Source organism: Dipodomys spectabilis, unplaced genomic scaffold (genome assembly GCF_019054845.1).
Source record: "Dipodomys spectabilis isolate Male_0828 unplaced genomic scaffold, ASM1905484v1 ptg000564l, whole genome shotgun sequence".
Taxonomy (NCBI): domain Eukaryota; kingdom Metazoa; phylum Chordata; class Mammalia; order Rodentia; family Heteromyidae; genus Dipodomys; species Dipodomys spectabilis.
The window spans coordinates 632,272-659,363 of NW_024871241.1; the positions used below are offsets into that span (position 1 = coordinate 632,272).

Sequence of the window (27,092 nt, forward strand, 5' to 3'; positions counted from 1 at the left end):
AGAAGCACACATCCACAACCTTCTTACTAAAGATGGGTTCGCAGAGTTGCCCATTGGAGTACAAGTAAGGTTCTCTGTGTTCACTTGAGTGAACAGCTTTTACAGTCATTTGGGGCCCTACATCAATTAGCAAAAATTTTAAGAACTCTATCAAGTATCCTTGTGCTTTTCCTTCTGATGTTTCTGTGGGAAAATGCACACTAACCAGGAATGCTAGGAACACATTTTCTTTAAGGATGATATCTAGAGCTCAGCTGAAATGCAGAGGTGACTTCTCTTACAAGGACAGGAACTCTGGCAACTTGCTGGATGAATGGGAGAGGGAGCTGGAGCTGACCTCCCAGGGACAAGTCTCTGGGCAGTACTGGTTTTTCTGACTTCTCTTCTATTTTTGACCAGAAATGGGTTAGGGCTTCTGCCTCCCTGGCCTATTATCCTAGAGAAAACAGAGACTCATGGGAGGGGAGTGGGGGGGGGGGGGGGGAAGAAGCAGGAGTTACATAGCCACTTGGCCAGCCAAGGAGTGTGGCTGTTCACATGTTATCCTCGAGGTTAGTCAGCATGGACTAGTGTAGGAAGCATGCACATCACGGAACCTGGCTAGTACCTAGTACTGAGACACTAGTCACGTATCCTCCATGAGGTCAGGTGATTGTGTTTGGTTATTTCAGAATGCACGCTTTTATCAAAAAGTAATTGGTAAGCATACATTCCATTGCTAAGTTTTTTCTGCTCAGTGACACAGATTCAGCCTTCACAACTTCACAACTTGGCCTTCACCACACTGCAAAGGTAATAGGTGAAGGTTCTTAATAGCTTGCAATGTTGGTAAAACTTTTAGCAGGCTGTTATGAAATATTAAACTTCACCATAAAATTTCATGAGGCCACTGAGGAGTATCTCTAAATAATTATATTCATTATTTCAGTATTTCTCTTGTGACTTCAAAATAACTGCTTTTTAAAATGGAATTTGCTTGGCCTCCTGTTTATAATAATAGCATAGCACTTTCCCCATAAAATGTGTGATCAATCAAATCTTGGGCACCTAATAAAATGAGTCCTTCCATAGCATGCAGATTTCTCTAGAAGAGACACTCAGAATGGTGGGAATCAAGCACATTTGTAAACCTGACTATGTGAGATTTAAACCACTTCACTGCCAATGACATTTCTGACCACTTTCAGGAAACTCCCAAGTACTGGGTTGCTTTTCCTCAGTATTTTCATGCTATTCTCCCTCTCCTCAAAGATATGGGCATATGGGCTGGGAAGGTGGCTCAGTGGTAGAGTGCTTGCCTTGCATGCATGAGGCCCTGGGTTCAATTCCTCTGTACCACATAAGCAGAAAAAGCTGGAAGTGGTGCTGTGGCTCAAGTGGTAGAGCACTAGCCTTGAGCTGAAGAGCTGAGGGACAGTGCCCAGAGTTCAGACCCCATGAACAGCAAAAAAAAAAAAAAAAAGATATGGGCATATAACACATGTCCCAGCAGTGGTTGAGGGAGAAGGTTTTCATCTATCTGGATAGGATGTTTGCTAAGCCAAGTCCATCTATTACCATTCAATGAGCACTGAGGGCACTGAGATCAGGGGGAGGGACTTGGGAGGAGACTGTTAAATACTTTGGGCCCTCAAAGAACTTATAGTTCACCAACATCAGGGTGTGTGGCAAAGTGGTGATGGCAGGGATGTTGCTGAAGAACCTTAATGTGTTGAGATTGGGCTAACTGGTTTTCATTTGATGAGAGACTATGGCCCTAAATAGTGTCACATAACCTTCCTCTAGTTCCTTCGGAACAAGCTGTTTAGAAATAATCTAAACAAACCTACAATATCACCATATTCCAAAGCAAAAGCACATTCTGTGGAATCTGGACTAATGCCATGCAGCAGTCTCATGTCTTGTTACTCTAGAAGTGCCAACAAAGAATTGAATTGATACCTTTCTCTTCTGTTCTGTTTGGAAGGGTTTCTGGTCTTTCAGGAGGTATCTTCTTCATTTCATGTTTTCTCTCCGTGGTACCTAGGTGGTGAAGGATAATACAGATCAGAAGATACTTTCTTATTCCTTGGGTCCAGTCATGGGGCTTGAACTCTGGGCCTGGGTGCTGTCCCTCAGCTCTTCAGTTCAAGGCTAGCATTCTACCACTTGAGCCACAGTGCCACTTCCGGCTTTTTATTTTTCTGCTTATGTGGTGCTGAGGAATCGAACCCAGGGCCTCATGCATGCAAGGCAAGCGCTCTACCACTGAGCTACCTTCCCAGCCCCCAGAAGATACTTTCTTTATTCATGTATTCATATGTGTGTGTGTGTGTGTGTGTGCACACTATTTGCATATTTTTAACTTTTTAATTTCTTATTGTAAAGGTGATGTACAGAGGGGCTATAGTTATCTACATCAGGTAATGAGTACATTTCTTTATGAACAGTGTCATTTTCTCCCAGTTTTTACCTACCCAACTCCCCTTCATCCCAATTTGTATAGTTCATTTCCAACATATTCATGTATTAGACATACTAGTATTTAAACATTTATGAGGTATTGTGAAAGTGTTGGATGTTTTGTTCCCTATGATGTATGTATACTAGTGTTACTAGGCTAATACGTGTTGCTTAGAAAGGCTAATATGTGTTGCTCAGAAATACAACAGAAGTAATTTTCAGTCTATGTCACTAAATTTGTTTGCCTATCCAGCCTTAATTCCGAAGAACATCACTAATTATTTTCTGATATTTTAGAGCTGGCTTCCTGAGGGATAAAAATATTTATAAGACATCACTGAGTGTGGATGGGAAACGTGTCGAAATAAATAAGTTACTCATCAAAAGATACAAATAAGCTGGACACTGTGACTCATATCTGTCATCCTAATTACTTGGAAGACTAAAATTTAGATAACTGTGGTTTGAGTACAACCAACGAGACCCTTTCTCAACCAATAGCTAGATATGATGGCTCACACTTGTCATACCAGCAATGTGGGAGGTTGAGATTGGAAAGATCATGGTTTTCAGGCCAGCCCAGGCAAACAAATCTGTGAATTATGTCTCAGTGGAAGAATGGGCATGGTAGTGCACAACTTTTCATACCAGCTAGAGCAGAAAAAAACAGAAGGATTGTGGTCCAGGTATGCACCTAGGCAGGAAGTGAGACCCTTTCTCAAAAAGCAATACAAAAAAGAGCTGCAAGCATGGCTCAGGGGTAGAATACCTTCATTGCAAGCACAAAACTCTGAGTTTAGGGCTGGGAAGGTGGCTCAGTGGTAGAGTGCTTGCCTTGCACGCATGAGACCCTGGGTTCGATTCCTCAGCACCACATAAGCAGAAAAAGCCAGAAGTGGCACTGTGGCTCAAGTGGTAGAGCGCTAACCTTGAGCTGAAGAGCTGAGGGACAGCGTCCAGGCCCAGAGTTCAGGCCCCACGACTGACAAAAAACAAAAACAAACAAAAAACCAAAAAACAAAAAGACCTCTGAGTTCAAACCCCAGAACCACAATTTTTTTTTTACAAATAAGGGGTCATTGGATATTATATTATGTTATACAAATAAAAAAGGGAGTTCACAAGGACCTTGATTCCATCTTGTAGCCATTATAAAATAAGGTCTGGAATTGTTGGATACCCCTCTCATTAAGAGGTGATATTTATATGCCCTTGTTCAGAGTGTGGCCAGGTTTGGAACTCCTTCGACCAGTGACTTCTTCTAAGGCCTAGAGGACATGAAGCTTATACTTTATTTGTTGGAATACTGGTTTAAAATGCAAGCAATAGGATGTGGGACATAATTTTAAACTGAGGGATATGCAGATACGTTACAGTGTTTCTCCTTCAATCCTTTCTCTCAAGTATGAGATTATCCAAAATATATCACTTGGTATTTCATCTTTACCTACATAGACTGAAACTGTTTCCTCACCTGAGGTCCTCATAGGTTCACTAGCCTCAAGTTTGTAAGATCACTTTGGAAATAGATAAAGCACAAAGCACGCTATAAATGTATAGGTTTGCTTGGTGCTTGACAAACATCTCATATGATCAGTCTCAAAGATGAGTACTTGGCACTAAAAGCTCAATTAGACTGTCTCAGATGCCAAAATATTTTTTGGTGCCAAAAAATTTGAAGGGTGGTCTTTGAACTAAGGGCCTTGAAGTGGTGGCCTTTTCTGCTCATGGCTAGTGCTCTGCTACTTAAGCTGTGCCCCTACTTCTGGCTTTTTTTGCTCGTTAATTGGAAATAAAAATCTTTTGGGTTTGGTCTGCTTGGGGTGGGGTCAAAACATGATCCTCAGATCTCAGCCTTCTGAGTAGCTAGGATTATAGGTGTGAGCCACTGGTGCCTCACAAGAATTTTTATTTTTTATTCCACTGAACACATATTTCATCTGAGTCCTTTTAATGACTCACTATAAATTAAATACTGTACTGCATCTGATTTATACCAATTACATACTTGGGGTTCTTTTGGTAAAGGAAAGTTGGTAATGGGGAAAATATTATCATCTCCTCCTTATCATAAAGCAGTTTTTTCCAAGATCCTTTAGCATGATAAATGAGCAGTATTTATTTATCACACACAAGTCATCTTGCTTTACAGGCAGAAATTCATCACAAACATTGTTAAAATTGTTTCAAAAGAGTAGGAGTTTGCCTACCTTGCCTCAATATGGTCTCCTAATGATAAAGAACAAACTCACTGCCATTCCGAGAGACACAGATAGACCATTGGTCTATCTTAAATAATCTTCTTCTAGTTAGTGTATTCTAGACTGCCTGAGTATTGGACTGCTTGATTCACCCCCTTGGACTCCAACTGGCTGTCAAGGCCTCTTGGGAAAGGGGTCTTCAGAGAAGAACACATAAATAGCCTGCTTTAATCTCAGCACAATAAAATATTTATATAGCCAGAACCACTAGGTGGCAAAATGGAACTGTTCAATGCCAACAGGAATGGGGGCGGAGCAGGAGAGGAAATTAACACTCGATTTCAGGGCTTAAGCTCTGCAATTCCCAATTATGCCCAAGGGAATTGGAGAAGAATGGGGGATCAAACTGGGCTTCCCCACTCCCAAAACTGGCAGGCCAAAACAAGTTTGAAAACATTTATGAACAAACCAATCTAGAAAACTCCTCATACTTTAAAGTGTTACAGAAACATAATTGTCTAAAATTATTTCTGCTCTTTTCCTCTTTAAGTTGTTTTACAAGTTTTTTTTTTTTTTTGTCGGTTGTGGGGCTTGAACTCTGGACCTGGGCGCTGTCCCTCAGCTCTTCAGCTCAAGGTGAGAGCTCTACCGCTTGAGCCACAGCGCCACTTCCTTGTTTTACAAATTTTATTAATGGATATGAATTGTATAAAATAATGGGTTTCATTATGTCACTTTTGTACACTTATATACTTTGATATATTCACCTCTTTGCATCTTCTTTTGTCCCCTTCCCCTACTTAGGTGTTACTTTTCTAAAATGCCACTTTACTAGTTATTCATGGAAGAAATTTCTTCTCACAAAAAGAGAAATTAAATTGGGAAATATATGAGTCATCTCATAGGTTCTTTTTTTTTTTGTCAGTTGTGGGGCTTGAACTCAGGGCCTGGGCGCTGTCCCTGAGCCTCTTTGTGCTCAAGACTAGCGCTCTACCACTGAGCCAAAGCGTCACTTGCAACAAGTCATCTCTATAGGAATTCACTGTGCAATGAATTATGCAATGTCTAATATCGTTAATTTTTCCTGGATTATTCCATCTTAATATCTGAACTACATAGAAAAAGTAAACTGAACTCTTTCCAAGACTAAAAGATGAATCAGGAGGAACACTATTTATGTCTAGAAAAACATCTTTTCATGGGGGGTAGGGGAGGAGGTTAAGTGAAGGAAGTGCAAATTTGGGATAACCAAAGGGGGACAGGCATTGAAAATCCAGTAATGTGGGGGAAGCTGTTCTCCTCCCTAAGCGGGCCTGCAATCTAGCACAGGTGAAGAAAGAGGGACAAGGACAGCTTCTCTCCTTAAGAGCAGTTTGTTCCAACAAACAAAACCGGTTCCTTCAAAAATGCTTCCTGGCCATTCTCATTAGGAGCCTCAATTTTTACACTGTATCAAGGATTCATTTTGGTAATTTTTTGTTTGTTTGCTTTTTTAAAGAGAAACAGTAGTATATTTAAAACCTGCCTGCTGAGACCACATAAGCTCCCAATTTGGCAATCTGTGGTATCTGAATCCAGGAATCTTGAGCTCTGTCAAGGAAAATTTGAATATAGGCAAAAGAAAGATGAACTCTTTATTTGGTGGAACTGCAAAGTACATTACCTGCCCCTTGTTTCATGATAGGAGCGGATGGAGGAGGTGGTTTCTTGGGCCTCTGAAAAATAATCAAAATTAAACCACATGAGACAATGTTGGCAAGCTGTCCTCTCACAGAAGGACCACAGACATTGTTTTCTATGTGCATTGTGGACAATTTAGAGAACCTTTCCAAAAAATTGAGCAATTCTCTCTCCAGGGACGCCAGCTTTTGGCACCTCTAAAAAAAACACTAAAATAAATTCAGTCGGCAAAACAAAACTGATCGACAAATGAAACACCATTTCCCCATTTCTAAATTTGTAACAGCCTTCTGGAAAAGCACGGCTCAGCAAAAAATGGCCTGAAACCAGCCAGCACAATGGTACTCCTACGCTGAAACTGCATTTGCAATTAAGATTGAATCTGCTGAATAACCAAGCAATTCAACCAGAGTCACTGTGAAGAGAAGACTCAAAATCCGATCTACTGTGGATGGGGGGAACCTTTAACAAAATGCAGGCTAAGAGTCCACTGCAGCCAGCCAGGTCCTAAGCTTCTGTCTCCTTCTATGCTGAGTCAGATAGGCCATTTGTGAGGTCATCCATGAGCCAGTTGTCCCCTGTCACATGCAATAAGCTGAAACCGAGAGTCTCCCTCTCTCTTAGTTTATTTATTTTTAATCATCTTTCCAAATCAGCTGCTATTTTGTTTTTCTCTCATACAGTCACTCTGTATGTGATGGAAACAGTAATGCAATCAATGGTATTCATCTCTGAACTGGTTCCAGGGTAGCCAGGGACTTCCTTGTCACCCAAGATGGCCTGCAGGAAGGAGATGGATGGATGATTCAGTGGTTGGAAAATTCAGCCAGAGCATCATCTTGGAAAGCCAAAGTGCAAAAGGGCGGGGCTGGGGGTGGTGGTCAAGGGCAAGGGGAGAGCATGCGCATGTCACAATCAAGGAAGTATGGGAATGGGGAGGGTTGGAGCACATGATCTATGTGGCTGCCAATACTTCTCCTTACCTTTTCTGGGCATCATAGACTTGTGATTTTAAGAAAGCTCCATGGAGTATCATCTCTTCCCCCAGAAACATACTACTGTGCCATTACTAAAGGGAGCAGCAAAGGTACATGCCCAGTCCCGACTATTTTTTAACTTTGAATCCCTTATTTGTACTTACTATGGTCCTAAGTTAGCACTCTATCTTAGGCTATTATACAGGGCTTTATTTTTGAATTTTTCTTTATTTCAGCTAAACTTTTTTTTTGGCCAGGGCTAGGGTTTGATTTCTGGACCTGGGTGCTGTCCGTGAGCTCCTTTGTTCAAGACTCGCACTCTACCACTTGAGCCACAGCACCACTTCTGGCCTTTTCTGAATAGTTATTGGAGATCAGAGTCTCATGGACTTTCCTGCCTGGGTTGGCTTCAAACTGCAATCCTCAGATTTCAGCCTTCTGAGTGGCTAGGATCACAGGCATGAGCCACTGGCACCAGGCTCAGTTAAACTTTTTATTGTGAAGAAGTCATTGTAGATTCTTTTTAAAAATTACAGACAAGTCTGCACATCCTTTACCCAGCCCCTGGCTCTATCCCATGGTTATATCTCACAGAACTACAGTGTGGTATTTGGCAACAAAACATCAATACAGTCTTTTTAGTATTATTCCAATTTGCTGTTTTACTAATACCTGTATATACATTGAGCAACTATGTTATGATAAAGTCAGGAGAAGAAAACAGGTATCAACTTGCAGCTAATGCTTTAATCTCAACTATGCTACAATATTTAAAAGAAAGAGAAAAAGATGGTAAATAAATAAATTTGGATTGGGCAAGGTAGCATGTCTATAACCCTAGCAATAAGGAGGTGGAGGCAGAAGGATCATGAGTTTGCAGCAAAGCCTGGGCTACACAGTCGAGATCCTGTCTCGAAAAATAAAAAAAAGAAGTAAACTTGAAGTGTTGATCTCTGACTAGTAGGATTATGAATGTATATGACTATGAGTGTATGTTTCCTCCTTAATGTTTTTCTGTATTGTTTATATGAGTACAGACATATTTTATTATAAAAAAGCAAGCTAGGCAGGCACTGAGACACATGTCTGTAATCCCAGTTACTAAGGAGATAGAGAATGGGAGGATTGTGATTTGAGGATAGCCAGGGCAAAATGTTTCTGAGATCCTCCACCCCCATCTTAACCAGCAGTTGGGTGTGGTGGTATATGCCTGTCATCACAGCTATGGTAGGAAACGTAAATAGGAAGATTGTGGTCCAGGATAGCCAGGGCAAAAAAGTGAAACCTTATCTCAAAAATAACCAGTGCAGCTGGGCGCTGGTGGCTCATGCCTGTAATCCTAGCTACTTAGGAGGATAAGATCTGAGGATCCAGGTTCAAAGCCAGCCCGGGCAGGAAAGGCCATGAGACTCTTATCTCCAATAAACAACTCAGAAAACCAGAAGTGGCACTATGGCTCAAGTGGTAGAGCGCTTGCCTTGAGCTGAATTGCTGAGGGACAGCATTCAGGCCCAGAGTTCAAGCCCCATGACCACCACCACCAACAACAACAAATAAACCAAGTGCATTTTTAAAAAAAGTGCTGGAGATATGGTTCAGGAGGTAGAGTGCCTGCCTAGTAAGCTTGAAGCCTTGAGTTAAAAAAACTGCATCTCCCTCCCCACTAAAAGGAGCCTCCTCCCATTGCATATAGGCCCCGCACTGAAGTGTTTTTTTATTTTGATTTTCTTTTTTAAATTGTTATTGTAAAGGTGATCTACAGAGGGGTTACAGTTATATAAGTTAGGTAAAGAGTACATTTCTTCCATTAATCTTTCCTCTTGGCTCCTTGTCAGCTCCTTCCAGCATTCTACTGACTCCTCCCTATTCCTTTCTCCCTTCTCTGTCTTTATGTAAATTAGACTAGGGACAGATGTGTGTTTACCTAATGAAATTACCACTGAAACTCTGCCAATTAACATCTCTTTACTGCAGGACCAGAATAATTTCTTATTCACAAATCTGGCAACACTCTATGGCCTTGCTCTTCCTAGCCAAATCCCCACAATGTCTCCCATCCATAGACATCTTCACTCACTCCTTGCTGGTATGAAATCTTCTATAAAACCAATTTCACATGAGTCTCCTCTAGTAGGAACTGTTAGCCAGTGACCTTGCCTCAAACCACACCCCCACACACACACACACACCTCCCCCCCCCCCACACAAAGACAATTATAAGTCATCATATTTTCCCAGATTACTGGGGAAAGAAAACAAATCTTTTCATGTTGTATCAGATTTGGCATGCAGCAGATTCATGGGATGTGGCATTGGGGAGCAGGCATGGGGGGAAGGGAAAGGGGACAGAGGAGAAGGGGGGAGGCAGGAAGGGAGGATGGGAAGTGATGCATGAACAGATGTGTGTGTGTGTGTGTGTGAAAAGCGTGTTGACACACATGTGTGAATGTGGCTAAAGGAAGTGGCAGAGGAGTGCGTATGTTGGGAGATGGGCCTTTTGTGGAGGCAGACAGGGCACACCTTAGAAAGGAAGGGATAATGTGAACTATCCATGCATCGAATATGCTGGATCAGTACTAGCCAGGGCCTCCTATGTTTATCAGCAGATAGGGTTCGTAGATGTTTCATTGCATTGTCCTTGTTCCTTTGACTGACGTCAATTTCTCTTGTTTTACCTAACTTAAGTCATCATGTGTTCTCAGGTAAGAAACAATCCATCTTTTCCAAGACAGGTAATTTCTTTGAAGGTAATTCTAGGCAAAACTCAGAGCCAGGGGTCCATGGAACTCTACACTGCCCCCCAAAAGATGAATGAAGAATTACACCTGGGCCTTTAAAAAAATTTTTTGCAACAAGAAGATGGGGAGGGGGTGGTAAGAACTGAGGATGCAGATGAGGTAAGCCTCTAGCAAAAAAAAAAAAAAAGAAAATCGTCACAGAAACTCACTCTTCTCAAAGAAAAAGACATGAGTAGATCATTGAGTTGATTTGTCTCAAAATGGCCAACAGTGGCTAGGTAAAGGAAATGGGACTAACCATCTTCCAGGTTAAACAGCAGGTCAAGGTGTTCTCTGTGAAGTTTAACATCCCTAAGAGAGTTCCTTTAGGTACACACAGACAGAAACATTCTTCTACTCAGGCAATGGTAAGAAAAAATGTTTTACAGGCAACTTATTCCTCTTCCATGGTGAAAGTGAAACATGCAGGCTCCAATTTTTATCTTACCCAATTAAATGTTTCAAAACGAAAAAGCAGTGGATGTTAAAGCCACAAATGATCAGAAGAGTCCCCTTTATAGTTGACAAAGTGAGGCCTAGAAGGGTCACGACAACAGCTTGTTAGTAGCTAGAGGGGAGGGCAGAACTCTTGGTCTCTCAACATCCACACTGTAGGAATTCATTTAAAAAGAGCCAACAAGAAAATGTCAATAACAAAAATCAATGAGCCAACATTTTCTGATTTCTGGGACAGCTAAATACCTTCTGTGGGCTTCATGCATGCAGTGCACATACACCTAAGTATGTGCTTGTCCACATCTATCACTAAGTAGAGTTGTTAGCTTGAATGGAGACACCTACATTATCCTTCAAAGGACAGATAAGCTAGATTGGATTATTACCAATACACTATCAGGAAAGAAATCTGAATGGAGTACAGCTGGCAGGAAAGCAGAAGAACTGAATCTTCCTTTTGTTTGGCAAGACCACCAAATCCCAAGCAAAAAAATTGTCACAATTCTTTTGTCATCTAAAGCTGGGTGCCAGTGGCTCATGACTAAAATCCTAGCTACTCAGGAGGCTGAGATATGAGAATCAGAATTCAAAGCTTGTCTAGGCAGAAAAGTCCATGGGACTCTTACCTCCAATAAACTACTCAGAAAAAGCCAGAAGTGGCACTGTGGCTTAAGTGGAAGAGTGCTAGGCTTGAGCACAAAGAGGCTCAGGGACAGCACCCAGGCCCTGAGTTCAAGTCCCAGGACTGGTAAAAAATAAAGAGTTGTCATCTGGCTTTATGCTCCACTGGGCAGTAATTCTGCCACTTTGTCACATGATCCAATTTGTCTTAAGAGTTCTGTTCCTCACTATGTGTTTGATTGAAAATAACCAGAGGATATACTCTGGTAGCTGGATATATTTATCGGATGTCTTAGTGTATTGGAAGTTACAGGGGTGGGGAATATCTGGCAGGCTGTATAAGACCTACAAAATCACTTGCTACATAATATGTATGCTTCTCACAGGCTGCCTGTAGCCAAGTCTGCTGTATTGATTATTTTGTATGTAGCCTGCAAATGATGTTATAAATATCCAAATGGCCCTTGGCAGAATAAAAGTTCCCCATCTCTGCCAGAATACCTAAAATTGAGTAATTAATTTTTTAAAGGGAGGGTGTGTTTTGGCTCAAGGTTGTGGAAGTCCAAGAACATGGTGCTTGAAGTATCAACTCATGGCAGAAAGCAGAAGGGGAAGCGGGTACAGGTAGGCATCATGCATGTGAAAGAGCCTAAGGGAAGGAACTACACTTGCACAACACTCTCTTCTTTTTTCTTTTCTTTCCCTTTCTTTTTTGTGGTTTTTTATTTTTTATTATTTGGTTGGTCATGGGGCTTGAACTCTGGGCCTGGGCACTGTCCCTCAGCGCTTCAGCTCAAGGCTAGTGGCTCTACCACTTGAGCCACCATGCTACTTCTGGTTTTCTGGTGGTTTATTGGAGATAAGAGTTGCACAGACTTTCCTGCCTGGTCTGGCTTTGAACTGCAATCCTCAGATCTCAGCCTCCTGAGTAGCTAGGATTATAGATGTTAGCCCCTGGCTCCAGGCTGCAAACTACTCTTAGGAGAAATAAACCAGTCTCAAGAGAACCAATCTAGAATCTTTAGAAATTCATTAACTCATTCATGAGGGTGGAGCCGCCCCCCCCCCCCCCCCCCCCCCCGCCATGACCTAACTATATCTTAAAGGCCCTACTGTCTCCTCCCCAGTGCTGCACTGGAGACCAAGCTCCAACATGAGTTTGGATGGAAGTAATCCATATTTCATCCATAGCATTGCGGGGGGGGGGGGGGGGGGGGGGAGCTTTGTTAGGGGAATATGGTAAAGTTCTAAAAGCAAATCTCAACTTTATGTTGAGCAACTTTGGACCATAGAAAACCTCTCCATACATCCAGTTAAGTTCTCTGGAGGTGGAAGAAAGGACACAGGTGGATAGTCCTTCATCAAGGCATCTCCTCACAGTGCTAGAAATATACAGGCGGCTCTGCCCAGCCATCCCCGCTTGCCTCTGGAAGACCAGCCACATTTCTGAAGGGTGCAGCAGTTGGGGATATGCTGTGGGGAATGCCAGGTCTGTTACTGCCCCTCTGTACCTTCCAGGGTCCCAGCAACTGCCTGTCCTGTCCCCTGCATGAGATTGTCAGAAACCACTTGGTAACCTGCTCTTAGGAGGGTCTCTTCCTTGTTTCCTTAATTCTGATCAATCTTTATACAGGCCCATCCAAACTAACAGCCTACTGAGTGGTTACTTGGGGTCTGACATTCAGGTGTTCCCTCATTTGCTTTCTGAGTTCCCCACCCTGATTCACTCCTTCACTCCATCTACTCTATCATGGAAGTGACACCCCAAAGATATGCCCAGATCCTATCTCCAAATGGAAGTACCTTGGGCCCATCTTTGACTTGGGAGGGGGCATCCAACAAAACCAAAACCAGAATCCTTGTCCATCCTCTGACTATTCCTCCTCTTTCATAGAAATTCAAGAGAGAACAGCAAGCAGGATAAGGGGGTAGAAGGAAAAACAAGTGTACCTGGCACCACAGGACCCAAGGACAAGGGATTTCTCGACTGCCAACCATATACCATGCATACCGTTAAGCTCCATGAGAGAGAAGCTTGGGACATAGGCTCTGTTGTCAGAGATAATGTTCAGAATGAGGGATGAGAGAGTACCTGGGCTCAAAGTGAAATCAACATATGGCTCTCTTGGCAAAGCTTTCCCTCTAGATGTGAGGAGGCCTTCAACAATACCTGCCAGGCCTTTTGTAAGAACAGCAAACTCTCAAATTCAGTATCCTTGCCCTGCAGGATAAATGTGGTTTCTGATGGAAGCTGGCTCCTAAGGAAATAAGCCCATAGGAGGCACATGCTCAGGACAGGTAGAACCACGCATTCACCTGGGCTGACATCTCAGTTCTTATTCCAATTAGGAAGCTGGCAGCCTGTGGCCCAGGCAAGTCTAAGAGTCAGCAAAGGTGAGCCTGCATCATACTTGCAGGGACATTTTCAAGGCAAGTGTCGGAGTCCCTGTGGCTAAAATGCTCCCCTATGGCACACTCACTAAGAAACCACCCAAGGAACCTTAGCAATGCCCATTTCTGACATGGTACAACCTCCAAAATAGCCTTTCACCCAGAGAGTACTACAAAAGCAATGCTACTTCCAGTGATTTGATCTGTTTCTCTTAAAAAGACCATAGCCTGTGACTTCCTTAAAACATTCTCTTTTAGGGGCTGGGAAGGTGGCTCAGTGGTAGAGCGCTTGCCTTGCATGCTCAAGGCCCTGGGTTCGATTCCTCAGCACCACATAAGAAAAAAGCCGGAAGTGGCGCTGTAGCTCAAGTGGTAGAGCACTAGCCTTGAGCTGAAAAGCTGAGGGACAGTGCCCAGGCCCAGAGTTCAGGATCCACAACCGGACCCAAAAAAAAAAAAAAAAAAAACATTCTCTTTTAGAAGTACTATCTTTCAAAAAAAAAACCTATTCTAATTTTTTTCTTTTCCTAATAACAGTGAGAAAGAAGTTGTTTCTGTTATTTCTGAGAATCCACATTTCCTATTATCTTTCAGTAACAATGACAGAGCATGCACCTTGCTTCATTAGAGCCTCTGAAGATTTAATCTTTCCATTCTGAGGTTTAATTTTACTATGAAGGCTCAAAATAAAACAAAACATCCACTGGATCTAGATTCTTTTCTCATACATAGCTTATATAATTGCTCTGAAGTATGCACCAAGAAATCAATGGGTGGTCCCCTAGAATATCTTGAGGAAAAGCCCCCTCGAGAGAGAGAAACAGACAGAGACAGAGAGGCAGAGAAAGACAGAGACAGAGGTGAGAGAGAAAGGGAAAGGAAAAGGGAGAGGGCGGGATCTGTTAAATGCTCATGAAAAAGACCACCAGGAATTTCAAAGGGCTTGGTGGTAACCACAGAAATCATGCCAACCTCATCAGCATGCTTGGGTAATGTGTGCTGAGTCAAGAGACCTGCTGTGGAAGAAATGCAGTTTGCTTCTGTCTGCCCTAATCACCACAGACTGTCCTCTTTTCTGGGTGAATGACTGTAACCCCATCTACTAGCAAGGTAAGATGACATCTGCTAAAACGGGAGGTAAAATGTTTCAGACTCTGCCGTTCATATAGTGTGTGCATGTTAATGATTCTAATCATCTTTACACTGTCAGCTCAGTAAATGGCAGGTCCATCCCCAGCCACATTGTCACCAAGTCACCAATGTTTTAGGTGCAAGCAATAAAGACTGGCATAAAAGCCAGTGCAAAGCTGCTTGGCTAGCTTTATAGGCCAGTGGGGGATGGGAAAGGATGCTACACTGTGAATTTTCTAAAACTGAAATGTCACATTACACAATCACTTCTCAGCTGCAGGCATTACTTTAGCTGACAGGTATGACCATTGTTTCCCTAAAATTGGGTTTTCTACTTCTCAGAGGCAAGGTTAAAAGAGCTGGTAACTGCTTGTCTAGGGTTCCAGAGATGCCCATGGGGCCCTAAAGAGCATATATGCCCAACAAGCAAGCCAGCACCGACAACTTCACTCTCCCTTGGAAATGCTCCTCCTAATACCTTATGTAACCTAGTACTTCCACAGACTCTATCTCGCCTGAATGAATTTAGTGCCCTGGTAAAATAAGTCTCAGGAACTAAAAGGCTGAGAGCAGCTACCAAAGAAATTATTACATTTTTCCCAATTGTTAGTCTAGGCAGACCTGATGATGCATATGTGGAACCCAAACACTCGGGAGGCAGTGTGGGAGGACTGAAATTTGAGGCTACCCTGGATCACACAGCAGGATAGTATCTCAGATTAAAAAAAGGTCTAGATTTTATCCTAGCCTTCAATACTACACTGCATTTCACTATAAAAATATGAGGGTGCTGGAGGTATGCCTCAAGTGATAGAGCACTTGCCTAGCAAACACAAGACCCAGAGTTCAAATCTCAACATCATCAAAAATTAGTAACTATGAGAGGTAATACCTATGTTAATTACATCTACTTAGTCCTTATAGTCATTAGCTACAAAGTATATACATGGGCATTTCCTGGAATCTGGGGGATTGGTTTCAGGATCTCCTGTGGATACCAAAATTCATCAATACTTAAGTCCCTTATGTAAAATACTGTAATGTTTGTGTATGACCTAAGCACATCTTCCTGTATATGTGAAATTATCTCTAGATTACTTACTGTCAAACACATGACTAGTTTTCTTACTCCATTTTTTTTTTTTTGGTCTGGTTGTGGGGCCTGAACTCTGGGCCTGGGCGCTGTCCCTCATCTCTTCAGCTCAAGGCTAGCGCTCTACCACTTGGGCCACAGTGTCACTTCCAGCTTTTTTCTTTTTGCTTATGTGGTGCTGAGGAATCGAACCCAGGGCCTCAGGCATGCAAGGCAAGTGCTCTACCACTGAGCCAACTTCCCAGCCCATACTCCATTTTTTAGAGATAACGATTTTTAAAAGTATGTACATGTTCAGTACAGATGAAAAATCTAAAAAAACTCTTTTTGATTTGTGTTTGGTTAAATCCATGGACATGGACCCTGTGGATGTAGAAGGCTAACTGCACTTGAAAACATTAGGTTGTACATGATAAATACATGCAATTTTGTCTTTCCATTAAAAAACAAGCACATCACGTTGCCTCGATCAGCAGCAAATACCTAGTAGGATAGCTTGCTTACTAAGACTCTTTGGCCAAAGGGAAGAAATCGCCATGAAGGTTTGGGTGTGTCAAGGCTTTAGAACATAACTAGCTTTTACCAACCTTACAAGATCAGCAAGAAGGACACCATAGGCAGAATCGATGACCCCTTAGCTCCACTACTCAGGCCCATCCACACTGAGTAGCCTTTTAGAAAGGTCTGGCAGGCTTCCATACTCTTGACTGTATGACTGTGAGCTCACAATGGCAACTGTGGCATGAGCCACCAGTGCCCATTTCAACCACCACGATGACAACCCCCAAAGATTCAATAATACTGAACCAATGACTGAATGAAAATCAAACAGAAATGTAAGACAGTAGATCTGGAAAACATATGAGAGTAGCAGGAAGACAAGGGCATTCTTTACTCGCTTGTTCAGACAAATGTGTGAGTATATTCTTTTTTTTTTTTTTTATTGTAAAGCTACTATACAGAGGGTTACAGTTACATGAGTGAGGTTATGAGTACACTTCCTCTTGAACATTGTTACCCCCTCCATTGTTTTCCCCCTACCATCCCCTCCCTCCCTCCCTTCCCCGAGGTTCTTTTTTTTTTTTTTTGATTGTGATTAAATGATTACATAATTTCAAAGTCACAAGTTCATTCTAACTTCCCTGGAGCAAATTGTCTACCACAGTCTGTAATATATAACAGTGTTCACATGTTATATACCATATTTGTGATCAGCAGCATGAGGATATTTAGTAGTGGTTCAACCAGATGAGCGGGAGTTCTTTGTTTCTTAAGTGTGAGTATATTCTTAATTGCTGTTCATCGATGTTCTTAGTTGCATTTGGATTCCCAGGGAAGCCACAGTAAAATAACAAAACAAAAAAAAAAACCCACTGGAGTCAGCCTTCTAGTATTACTTCAAAATTGTGGTTGGAACCTTTGCCCAGTAACATACATGGGGAATATATCAACTGGCAGATACTGTGCTAAGGAATTCAGGTGAACCATCTCAGTCAATCTTCTCAATTGTTCAACATAATTCAGACACACAACCTTGGCCATAATACAACTAAGTGACAGAGGAAGGATTTGAATTCACTTCCATCTGTTGTTACAACCTTGAGTTAGAACCACTACACTCATTCCTCTGTCTTTTTATTTCCAAGCATTTCTTATCCAATAACTACTAAGTGTTTAGGATCCATTTTTCTCAATAACTAATTCATTGATAACTGACAACCTACTGTTGGACTATTATCATTAGTAAAAATGTTTCACCTGATTTTTCATGGTGGAAATTTCCTTATTCAATGCTCAATTCTTCTTGGTTGTGTGACTTTATTTCCCTCCTATTCACCAAATGGAACACCCAGGGCTCTCAGTTTATTTGAAATGTGTTAGATACTATAATAAGTGCCTTACACACACTATCTTTTTTGGGGGGGAGGGGTTGTCATGGGGCTTGAACTCAGAGCCTGGCGCTGTCCCTAAGCTCTTTTGCTCAAGGATAGCACTCTACCACTTTTAGCCACAGCATACTTTCTGGTTTTCTGGTGGTTAACTGGAGATAAGAGTCTCACAGACATGCCTGCCCAGGCTGGCTTTGAATCATTATCCTCGCATCTCAGCCTCCTGAGTAGCTAGGATTACAGGCATGAGCTACTAGTGCCCAGCACATTATCTTGTTTATATCATGCATTATCTTTTTTATACATGCAACCTTAGAATAAGGATTACTCTCACCAGCTGACAGAGGAGTTCTACGAAGGGCTTGTTACAGGATGTTGGCAGCCAACAGCTCAGAACTTAGGCCTGTCATACATTCAGTGCTGTTTAGCATTATATCGAACTTCCCTCATCCCCCATCCCAAGTTCCACTGTGGGAGTCATAATTCTGATAGCATACAAGGCATGAGACCAAAAACCATGAAAACTTACACTCCCTTCCTTGTCAAAGTCCGGTGGAAGCAACTTCACGAAGTTATCAGGAAACACTCCTCTTCTACCATTGAGCTCTCCTTCCCACCAGCCTGCATCAATGCAGTCCTAGAAATAGGAAATTAGAGTGTAAGAAATGGGGGCAAACACTCAGAGAGATCTGATATCCCTTTATGACATAACAGAAGCCTTTTCCTTGAGGTGGACATCAATATGGCAGTAGTTACTACGGCAGCATAGACTCCTAAATCAGAGGGAAGAACAAATGCTTAAAAGTGCCAGAGCTGTCCACTGAGACTCCAAACCCAATGCGGCCTTTAGATGCTTCAAACCAATAAAGTCTTCTTTTTTTATTTCCTTTAAGATGAGAGGATATGTGTTGTTTGTTTTTTAGTTTTACTGAAATAAAAGTATTTCATTAACAGGGAAAGTTACATACACAAATGTCCTCTGGTTAGCCTGTCATAAAGCTTGTCAAAATTAAAAATTGCAACAGTCAAGCAAGCAAAAGAAAAATCACACTTTATGTAAGCTTGTTAACACATGGCTCTCATTTTGATGTGGATGGGGCATAATTGTCATGATGAAAGGCCCTTCCTCCACCTTATAGAAATTAATGTTTGCTTACTAAATGAAGAAACCTAGCTATTCCTCCAGATAAAATCTGCTTGCCCTTTGAATAACTTTTAGTGTTTGTTCAGTCATCAAATGTCCCTTGAACACTTATTTTGTGCTGGGCACTGAGCCAGCTGCTAGGAAGAAGGGAATGAGCAAGATTAGCAAGAGCCAAGCCTTCTCCAAGGTTCCATCCTGACCTTAATGACTCTGCGGGGTTTCCTTAGGCACTCAACCTCAGGCCACAAAACTATTCCTAGTTTCTTTCCTTTCCAATTGATCATTAGTCCAATTCATTCTAATCTATCTCCCATCTGTCACTCAACCCAGAACTCACTTGCCAACTGTAAAATTCATCCCCTGAGTATCTCACATCTCTTCCTTCCTGATATATGGACAATATACACACCACTGTAAAGTATAGCATCTTTTGAGTTAAAACATAATACTCAAGATTTGTGTCCAAGAAATTCTGGCTGAAGCCCAAAGTGAATGAAAACTTTCCAAAAATGGCTGGTAACACAGAGCTCTTTTAAAGCTACAATTGAGACAAGAGGATCACAAAGAAAAAGAAGGTATGTTCAGGGTCTGCGGAGAGACTCTCTTATCATCTGCAGTACTCATCAAGCCAAGAAAGAAGCTAGAAGGGTTCAAGCATCAGATGTAGATCCCAAGAGGGCCATGGCTTATATAATTCAGTTGTGCCTTTCTTGACCAGACATTTCTGAAAAGTGAATTATATATCTGATTTTTTCATTATTATGCCCACTCAGCCCTTTGTACAATGCACCATACAATACATATCCATGGAATCAATGAAGACTCTTTCTAACCCTGAGATCTGTAATCTCCTGCAGTGTAAAACCTGAGTAACTGTAGAACAAGATGGCCTCTATCTGAACCCATGAGGATTCTACACAAGGTTTACCTCAAGTGAGACACAAATATTACTACACCCCCATGGGAGTATCTGTTGCAAAGATAAATTAACCCTTTAGAAAAGAGTGCAGATTTTAGAGATTAATCTTTAGTCACAGATTTAGTGTTGTTCCAACACTAAAAAATAAATACAAGTTCAGAATTACCCAAAATAAAACAGGGCTTCAAAAGACTTACAACATGAGAGAATGTTCATCTTTCTGGGGAAAGAAATGACAAGAAGTACAGGTAAACAGTATGGCCCTTCCTGGTACATCACCACTAAGGGATCTAACATCAATCCCTGAAGAATAATTCATAGAGAGGTTGTGGTGGCAGGATTTGGTAGCTTCTAAGGTTTACATAAAGATCATCAATGATCCTAGACAAAGTTACAAAGGAGGCAGGGAGTCAAATTTCTTTGCCATCAATCCTTAGAAATCCTTTTGAAGCTGTGTGCTGATAGCTCATTGCCTCTAATCCTAGCTACTCAAGAGGTTGAAATCTTAGGATCAAGGTTTGAAGCCAGCCAGGGCAAGAAAGTCCATGAGACTCCTACTTCCAATTAATTACCAAAAAGCTGTAAATGGAGCTATGACTCAGTGCTAGAACACTAGCCTTGAGCAAAAAAGCTCACACACAATGCCCAAGCCCTGAGTTCAAGCTTCCCCCACACACTAGTCTTTCAATCCAGAAGGTTCTGCTGCCAAGGAGATTCCTGGCATATACTTTTCTTCTTAATTTTTCTTCTTCCTTATTTCAAAACCCAGCTTAGAACTTGCCTTTAGGAAAGTGGCCATGGCAAATGCCTGATCTGATCTCTAACACACAATAACTGTGTTAATTCCTACTTCACCATATTTATCCAACAAACATCCACTAAATGCAAAAATATATTTAATTTCTGTAGATACTTAATATTAGATTGCAGTGTCATGATCCCTGACCTTGAGAGCTTAGAGTTGTATGTAAAAGATAAGATACAATATCCTGCAGGGTACTTTGGGGTAACAGATATCAACCAAGTCCTCTAGTTCCAAAATAAAAGGGAACCTATAATGTGACTATAAATCTACACATAAACACACTAGGTGGTAAGCAAAAAGTTACAAGTGAACTAACTCAAGTGTAGTAGACTCTATGGGAAATACAAATCGTGTAATTCTTGAAAAAGACTAAGTCAAAGGCCAACAAACTGAGTATCAGGAAATGGGTACTTGCAGGGGCCAAGGGGAGAGGGGTGGGAGGGGAGAAGGGGGAGAATGCAGGCAAGATTTCAGTGTATATACCACAAAATTGGGAAATATAAGGGAAGGGGTGGGTTGAAGAGGAGAAAAGATACTAAAGTGATGACACAGATCAAGATGCATTGTACACATAAGCTGCTTTGGCAAAGGGCCAATAAATTAAATATATAACCTAAAATTAAGATAAGTAAGGAAAAGGGTGGGCTGAGAGGTATGGGTGAAAATGTTGAAAGGAGTAACATTGATCAAGACGTACTATATTCATAAACAGTTATGGTGAATGGCAACTCCTTTGTATGGTGTAAAGATAATAAAATATTTTTTAAAAAATAAGAGGAAACCATTAACAACTTTTCAAACAATCTTAAATCTTTACTTGTTTGAATAGTTTGCTTATGTAAAGATCGGACTTTTCTACACATTCACTTTTGGATCATAAAATGCACATGAATATTTAATACTACAGTTCTTTCAGACTTTCTAAATGGTGCAAAACTATGTTTGACTTCAACCTGTTGCAAATAATAACCCAACAACGCCTTTGCTCCATGTATTAGAGATTAAGGTGAATTTTAATAGGCAAAGGCCTATCCAGAATCACTTGAAAATCTATGCATAACTATATAGGAAAACTATTGCATAATAATGACTGATTTTTCATACCTCTCTTTGGTAATGATTGGCTTGGATGGGTCATCTATACTCCGCTCCTTAAGGAAAACACCCAACAACGCTAATTATCATCCAATGTGAAGCAGAAGAGGGAAAGCACAAAGGGAGAATAAAATATGTCAAACTGTCCTGATTGGATAAGAATAAACACAAAAGGCCCATAGATGATGTAAGCAAGCACAGAGGAAAAAGAAAACTACCAGTGGATGGGGATAGTAAGAGGAGCTAAAGAGCAAAGCTGACGCTGGACAGAAACCAGCCTTGAGGTCATCATGCTTGGAAAGGGACGGAGATTGAGAGAGAACCATTTCCCCTAGCAACAGAAGCTAATTTAAGAGAAATGGGAATAATCTTGGCAGCAAAATGAGAACTGGAAGTAAGTCCTCTTCAATAAACTAGACAAAAGAACTAGAATTTTGATGGTAACAACAGAGAGAATTATTTGTATGACTGTGCTTCAAGAAGTGTAAAATGGCAGCAAATTCCACTTATTTTTTGAGGATCAAAAATGTACAGAATAGGAGAGGAATCAGGAGAAAAAAAATCATCATATCCTCACAGGGCTCCCAAGCTCAGGGCCTTGTAGAAGAAGCAGATGCAGTGAATCAAAATGGAGCAGAACCACTGTCAGGAGAAGCCCTGCAAGGAGAGAATAAGGGAAGCAGTGAAGCAGAAGGGGAGGCGAGCAGGAGAGGAAAAAAGGGAAAGGTAGAATCAATGAGAGTGAAGGAAGGGATGTGGGGAGAGTGGGAAGCTTGGTCCCAGAAAAGAACATTTCACGAAGTAAAGCTTAAGCCGGGTCCTGGTGGCTCACAACTGTAATCCTAGCTACTCAGGAGTTTGAGATCTAAGGATCAAAGTTCAAAGCCAATCTGGGCAGAAAAGGCCTTGAGACTCTCAGTTCCATCTAATCAGCAAAAAGCTGCAAGTGCAGCTGAGAAGGTAGCTCAGTGGTAGAGTGCTTGCTCCTCATGCATGAGGCCCTGAGTTCGATTCCTCAGTACCACATAAACAGAAAAAGCCGGGAATGGTACTGTGGCTCAAGTGGTAGAGTGTTTGCCTTGAGCTGAAGAGCTGAGGGACAGTGCCCAGGGCCAGAGTTCAAGCCCCATGACCAACAAAAAAAAAAGCTGGAAGTGGAAATATAGCTAAAGCGGTATAACACCAGTCTTGAACAAAAAAGCCAGGTAAGAGAGTGAAGCTCTGAATTCAAGCCCCAAGGCCAGCATGAAAGGGAAGGGGAAGGGGAAGGAGTGGAAGTGGAAGGAAGAGAAAGGAAAGGAGGAAGAAAAGGAAGGGGAAGGAAAAGGAAAGAGAGGGGAAGGGAGGAAGGAGAGGAGAAGAGGATAGGAGGGAAAGAAAGGAGATGGGAGGGGAAGGAGAAATGGAAAGGGAAGGAAAGGATACGAGGGGAAGAGAAGAGGAAGGGAAAGGGAAGTAAAGGAGGAAGGGAAAGCAGAAGGGGATGGGAAGGTAAAAGAAGTAAAGGAAAGGGGAAGAAGGAGGGGAACGGAAGAGGAAAGGGAATAGGAAGGGGAAGAAACGGAAAGGGGAAAGGGAAGGGGGAGTGGAATGGGGATGGGAAGAGGAAGGAAAGGAAGGAGAAAGGAAAGGGGAACAGGATGTGAAAGTGGAAGGGAAAAGGAAAGAGGAAGAGGAAGGAAAAGAAGGGAAAGAGGAAGGGAAGGGGAAGGAAAGAGAAGGGGAGGGAAAGGGAAAGGGAAGGGGAAGGGGAAAGGGAAAAAAGGAAAGAGCAGGGGAGGGGGGAGGAAGGGAAGGGAAGGGAAAGGGGAGGTGAGGAGAGAGGAAGAAAGGGAAAGGAGAGGGGAAGGGGAAGACGAAAGGGAAGAGGAGGTAGAAGAGAAGGGGAAGTAGAGGGGGAAGTGGAAGGGAAAGAGGAGGAAGGGGGAAGGGGTAGGGAAGTGAAGCATGAAAGCTTAGAGCAAAGTTCTCCAACCAATGGATACTGAACATTGACACAAGGTATGAGGGGGAAGGGCAGGGGGAAGGGGAAATGGGAAAGGGAAGGAAATGGAGAAGAAAAGGAAGAATTAAAGCTTAGAGCAAAGGTCTTGAACCACTGACATTAGGTATAAGGTTAAGATTATACCCATGAGTGACACTGGCAGAATGGAGGAAGACTATCATCTAGGAGGAAGTGGATGTCCTTAAGACGAGTTGAGTGAAGGCAGCACTGTGTAGCTGACCACTGAGGAGAGAGGAAGTATGGCCAGAATATTTTAACTTATTTCCAAACCTGAGACACTATCAATAAAAACTCCAAGTTCACAGGCACAACCTGAGATGGATGGCTAGTGGATTTTCACATTCTAATAAGGACAAAGAAAGCAGTGTAGGTAAGGGAGGAGATGGCCTGTGAATGGAGCAGGAGGTGAAAACAAATTAGAGTAACATGTAGAAGAAAGATTCCAGGAAAACATATTAAGAAATAAGCTCTGTTGGCATGAAAGCAGAGGCAAGGATACCTGCAGCCTTACCAAGAATATGATAAGAAATTATATTTCCCATACAGGGTGTTCACTCTGCCATGAACAGACCCTCAAAATGGCCAAAACGGCTTGTTTCTCCATACCTTATGAACAGGCAGATATTAGAACAAAATGCAAACGCCAATTTTCCTTATAAGGAATCACCTTGTCCACTACCTCAGGCTATCTGCTCCCTGCTAATAGTCTGGTAAGACAAAGCAGTCCTCGCTTATTTTGCCTATATGGAACTTAGAGAGATGAAGAAGGGAGAAACACAGGCTATAGGACTAGGGGTGAAAACCCTCCAGATCTGTTTCTTGCTACATATGAAAATCTTTCCAAGATGGAAAAAGGATCACAATTAGCTCCCTAGCTGTAGTTATTGCTGGTATGGGAATGGCACTGATTGGCCAAAGTCCCTCAGAGATAATGTGACCAGGAAACAGCCTCCTCTTCCTCCTCCTTTTTTTTGTATTACATGTTAATGACATGTTTTCTAGAAGACTCTGAAATCCTTTTTCCAAGGAAGATGGCTTTCTCCACGTGTCAGGAGTTACCAAATTCTGCCTACAAATATTAGGAAATGCAGGCTGAATGGCTCCTTAAAGATGGCTGCTAATTGTTCCCCATTAAATCTGGGAACTCCCTTAAAAATGCTTCTTAATTAAGTTCCCATGTGTTCGTCATGTGACTCAGCACGCTTTTTGAGGGCATTAATAAACCAGTCCTACTCCCTTCTGCCTGAAGTAAGCCAATTCTAGTCCCTGGCATGGACCCACACACTTGGAGGGGGGCCCAGGGGAAGGAAGCCAAGGCCTTGGGGGGTGACTGAAGAAGGAGGCTATGCCCAGACTTCCATATCGTTCCTCAGTCTGATGGATCCTGCCAGCATAGCCCCAGGCAACCTGGTGGAAACATTCCAGTGCTCTACACAGCCAGAGTGCCAGGTACATACTGACAGCAACTCCCTGACAACTGTTGGCCCAGTAAGTGGCATGTGAGCAGCAGTCGCCAGTGTGATCTGATGTGTCTACCTCTATGCTAGACACTTCAAATCTTGAGAAAGGACATATTTTTCCACCTGGCCAGGAACTTGGTTAAAAGAATGGGCCACCACCTCATCTGTTTGGGCTGGTTTTATCCAGAGTTCAAAATGATATAGTAAATGAGTGGCTCTCAGATCTGCCTGCGCATTTAGAATCATCTGGGAATTTCTGAAGAGGCCAATGCCTACGCTAAACATTACTCCAATGAAGTCATAAATTCTGTGTATGGGAAATCAGTGCTATTCATTCTAGTGTGCAAGGTGAGAAACCCTGATTTGCACCAGTGTTTCTCAAACTTTGATGCATATCCTTCTCACTTAAGGATCTTGTAAAAATGCCAATTTGGATTTAATAGGTAAAGGGCAAGTCCTAGACCTAAGCATTTCTAAGAGTTTACAAGGTCAAGTCAATGTTAATGCCTTGTGGACCATACTTTAAGTAGCAATGTTCTCAAAAAGGGAAAGTTCCTTGAAAACAAGGATCTATCTTCATATCCTTATAGCCATCAAATATTCAATATGGTGTCTGGTACATAGTAATTATTAGTAAGTACTGGTTGCATGAATGAGTAGATAAATGCCCTGAACTTCCTCCAGACTGATTCCACATTTCTCCAAATACAAGCAGCAGTATGGTGACATTGCACAAGAAGCAGACATTAAGATTCACTCCACAGAGTAAGTGTCATCTATACAATAAAATTTGCCTGCTGAACAGAATTGACCTTATTTTATTTGCCATCAATTATGATCAAAATATAAAAGGTTTCAAAGGTGGCACCCATTTTTTAGAAATTATGCATTCTTTGAGCTCAAAGAGGGACATGCAGCTTGGAAATGGATATGGTAAACTGAAAAATGAAAAGGTAAAAATGGATTTGTCACCTGTTTTGAAGAACTCTGTCACTTCTGGTGGTCACTAGTCCCCACACTCCCTAGCACTGATTTCCTAGAAGTAAGTCAGCATGGCTGTTTTCTCAGATGTCTGAGATATCATTCAAGGAGACGTGAGTGTTGAACAATTTTGATGTGGCTGTTAAGGGAACCTCAGAGTGTCCCAAGGGGGCTTGATATCCTCACCATCTACCAGTAGTAAGGAAAATGATGTCTAATATTTACTAAGGAATGCCTTCTGCCTGGAGCTCGAGGGAGCGGGTGGGAGTGAGCAAAAGCTCTATGGAAGTGGAAGCCTGTGCTTGTTAACACCTCCCTAAGAGATGCAATTATGCTGTATGCCTGGGACTGTTGCTCAGAATTTCCAGCATCCCCAAAAGTCAGCTATTAAAGCAGACTCAGCACAATGGTCTATATCTTAGTGTCAGAAGAAATACCTGCAGACCACAGATAATAGGGAAAGCCCAGGAACACAGTCCTAGGGAGAAATACACTCACAAAAATGCCACATTCCAAATGGCAGCGTGTAGGAATCATCGAGGTTTAGGCAGTCATTCAGTCTATGGTGATACTAGAAAGTCATAACTTGGTGTTCATCCACTCATTAAAAAAAATCTCCTGGCATCTTAGTGGGCAACAATTTATATGCCTTGTTATATGAACTTCTGATTTTTTTTTCTTTTTTGTTGGTTATGGGGCTTGAACTCTGGGCCTGGGCGCTGTCCCTCAGCTCTTCAGCTTAAGCACCCTACCCGCAAAGCCCCAGCACCACTTCCAGTTTTTCTGGTGGTTTCTTGGAGAGGAGGGTCTTACTGACTTTCCTGCCCAGGTTGGCTTTAAACCGCGATCCTCAGATCTCAGCCTCCTGAGTAACTAGGATTACAGGTGTGAGCCACCGGCACCAGGCTTGATTTTTTCCCCCATTTTATATATTGTATAACTACATGGATAACAAACAAAAAGCAGTAAGTACAGTTTCTTACTGGTCATGCCAATATTAACTGAAGCATGTAGGGATGCCTAAA

General features: G+C 42.1%; 1 protein-coding gene across 4 annotated transcripts in view; it reads right to left on the reverse strand.

The window, feature by feature from the left end:
• Sh3kbp1 (SH3 domain containing kinase binding protein 1) overlaps window positions 1–27,092 on the reverse strand; it is a 340,250-nt gene that overhangs the window by 50,378 nt on the left and 262,780 nt on the right. For all 4 annotated transcript variants that reach the window (XM_042670511.1, XM_042670512.1, XM_042670510.1 and 1 more), the window contains 3 exons: window positions 18,188–18,295; window positions 6,307–6,358; window positions 1,942–2,022 (listed from right to left, as the gene is read on the reverse strand). In XM_042670511.1, coding sequence (XP_042526445.1) covers window positions 1,942–2,022; window positions 6,307–6,358; window positions 18,188–18,295 — 241 coding nt within the window. The remainder of the gene's footprint in view (window positions 1–1,941; window positions 2,023–6,306; window positions 6,359–18,187; window positions 18,296–27,092) is intronic.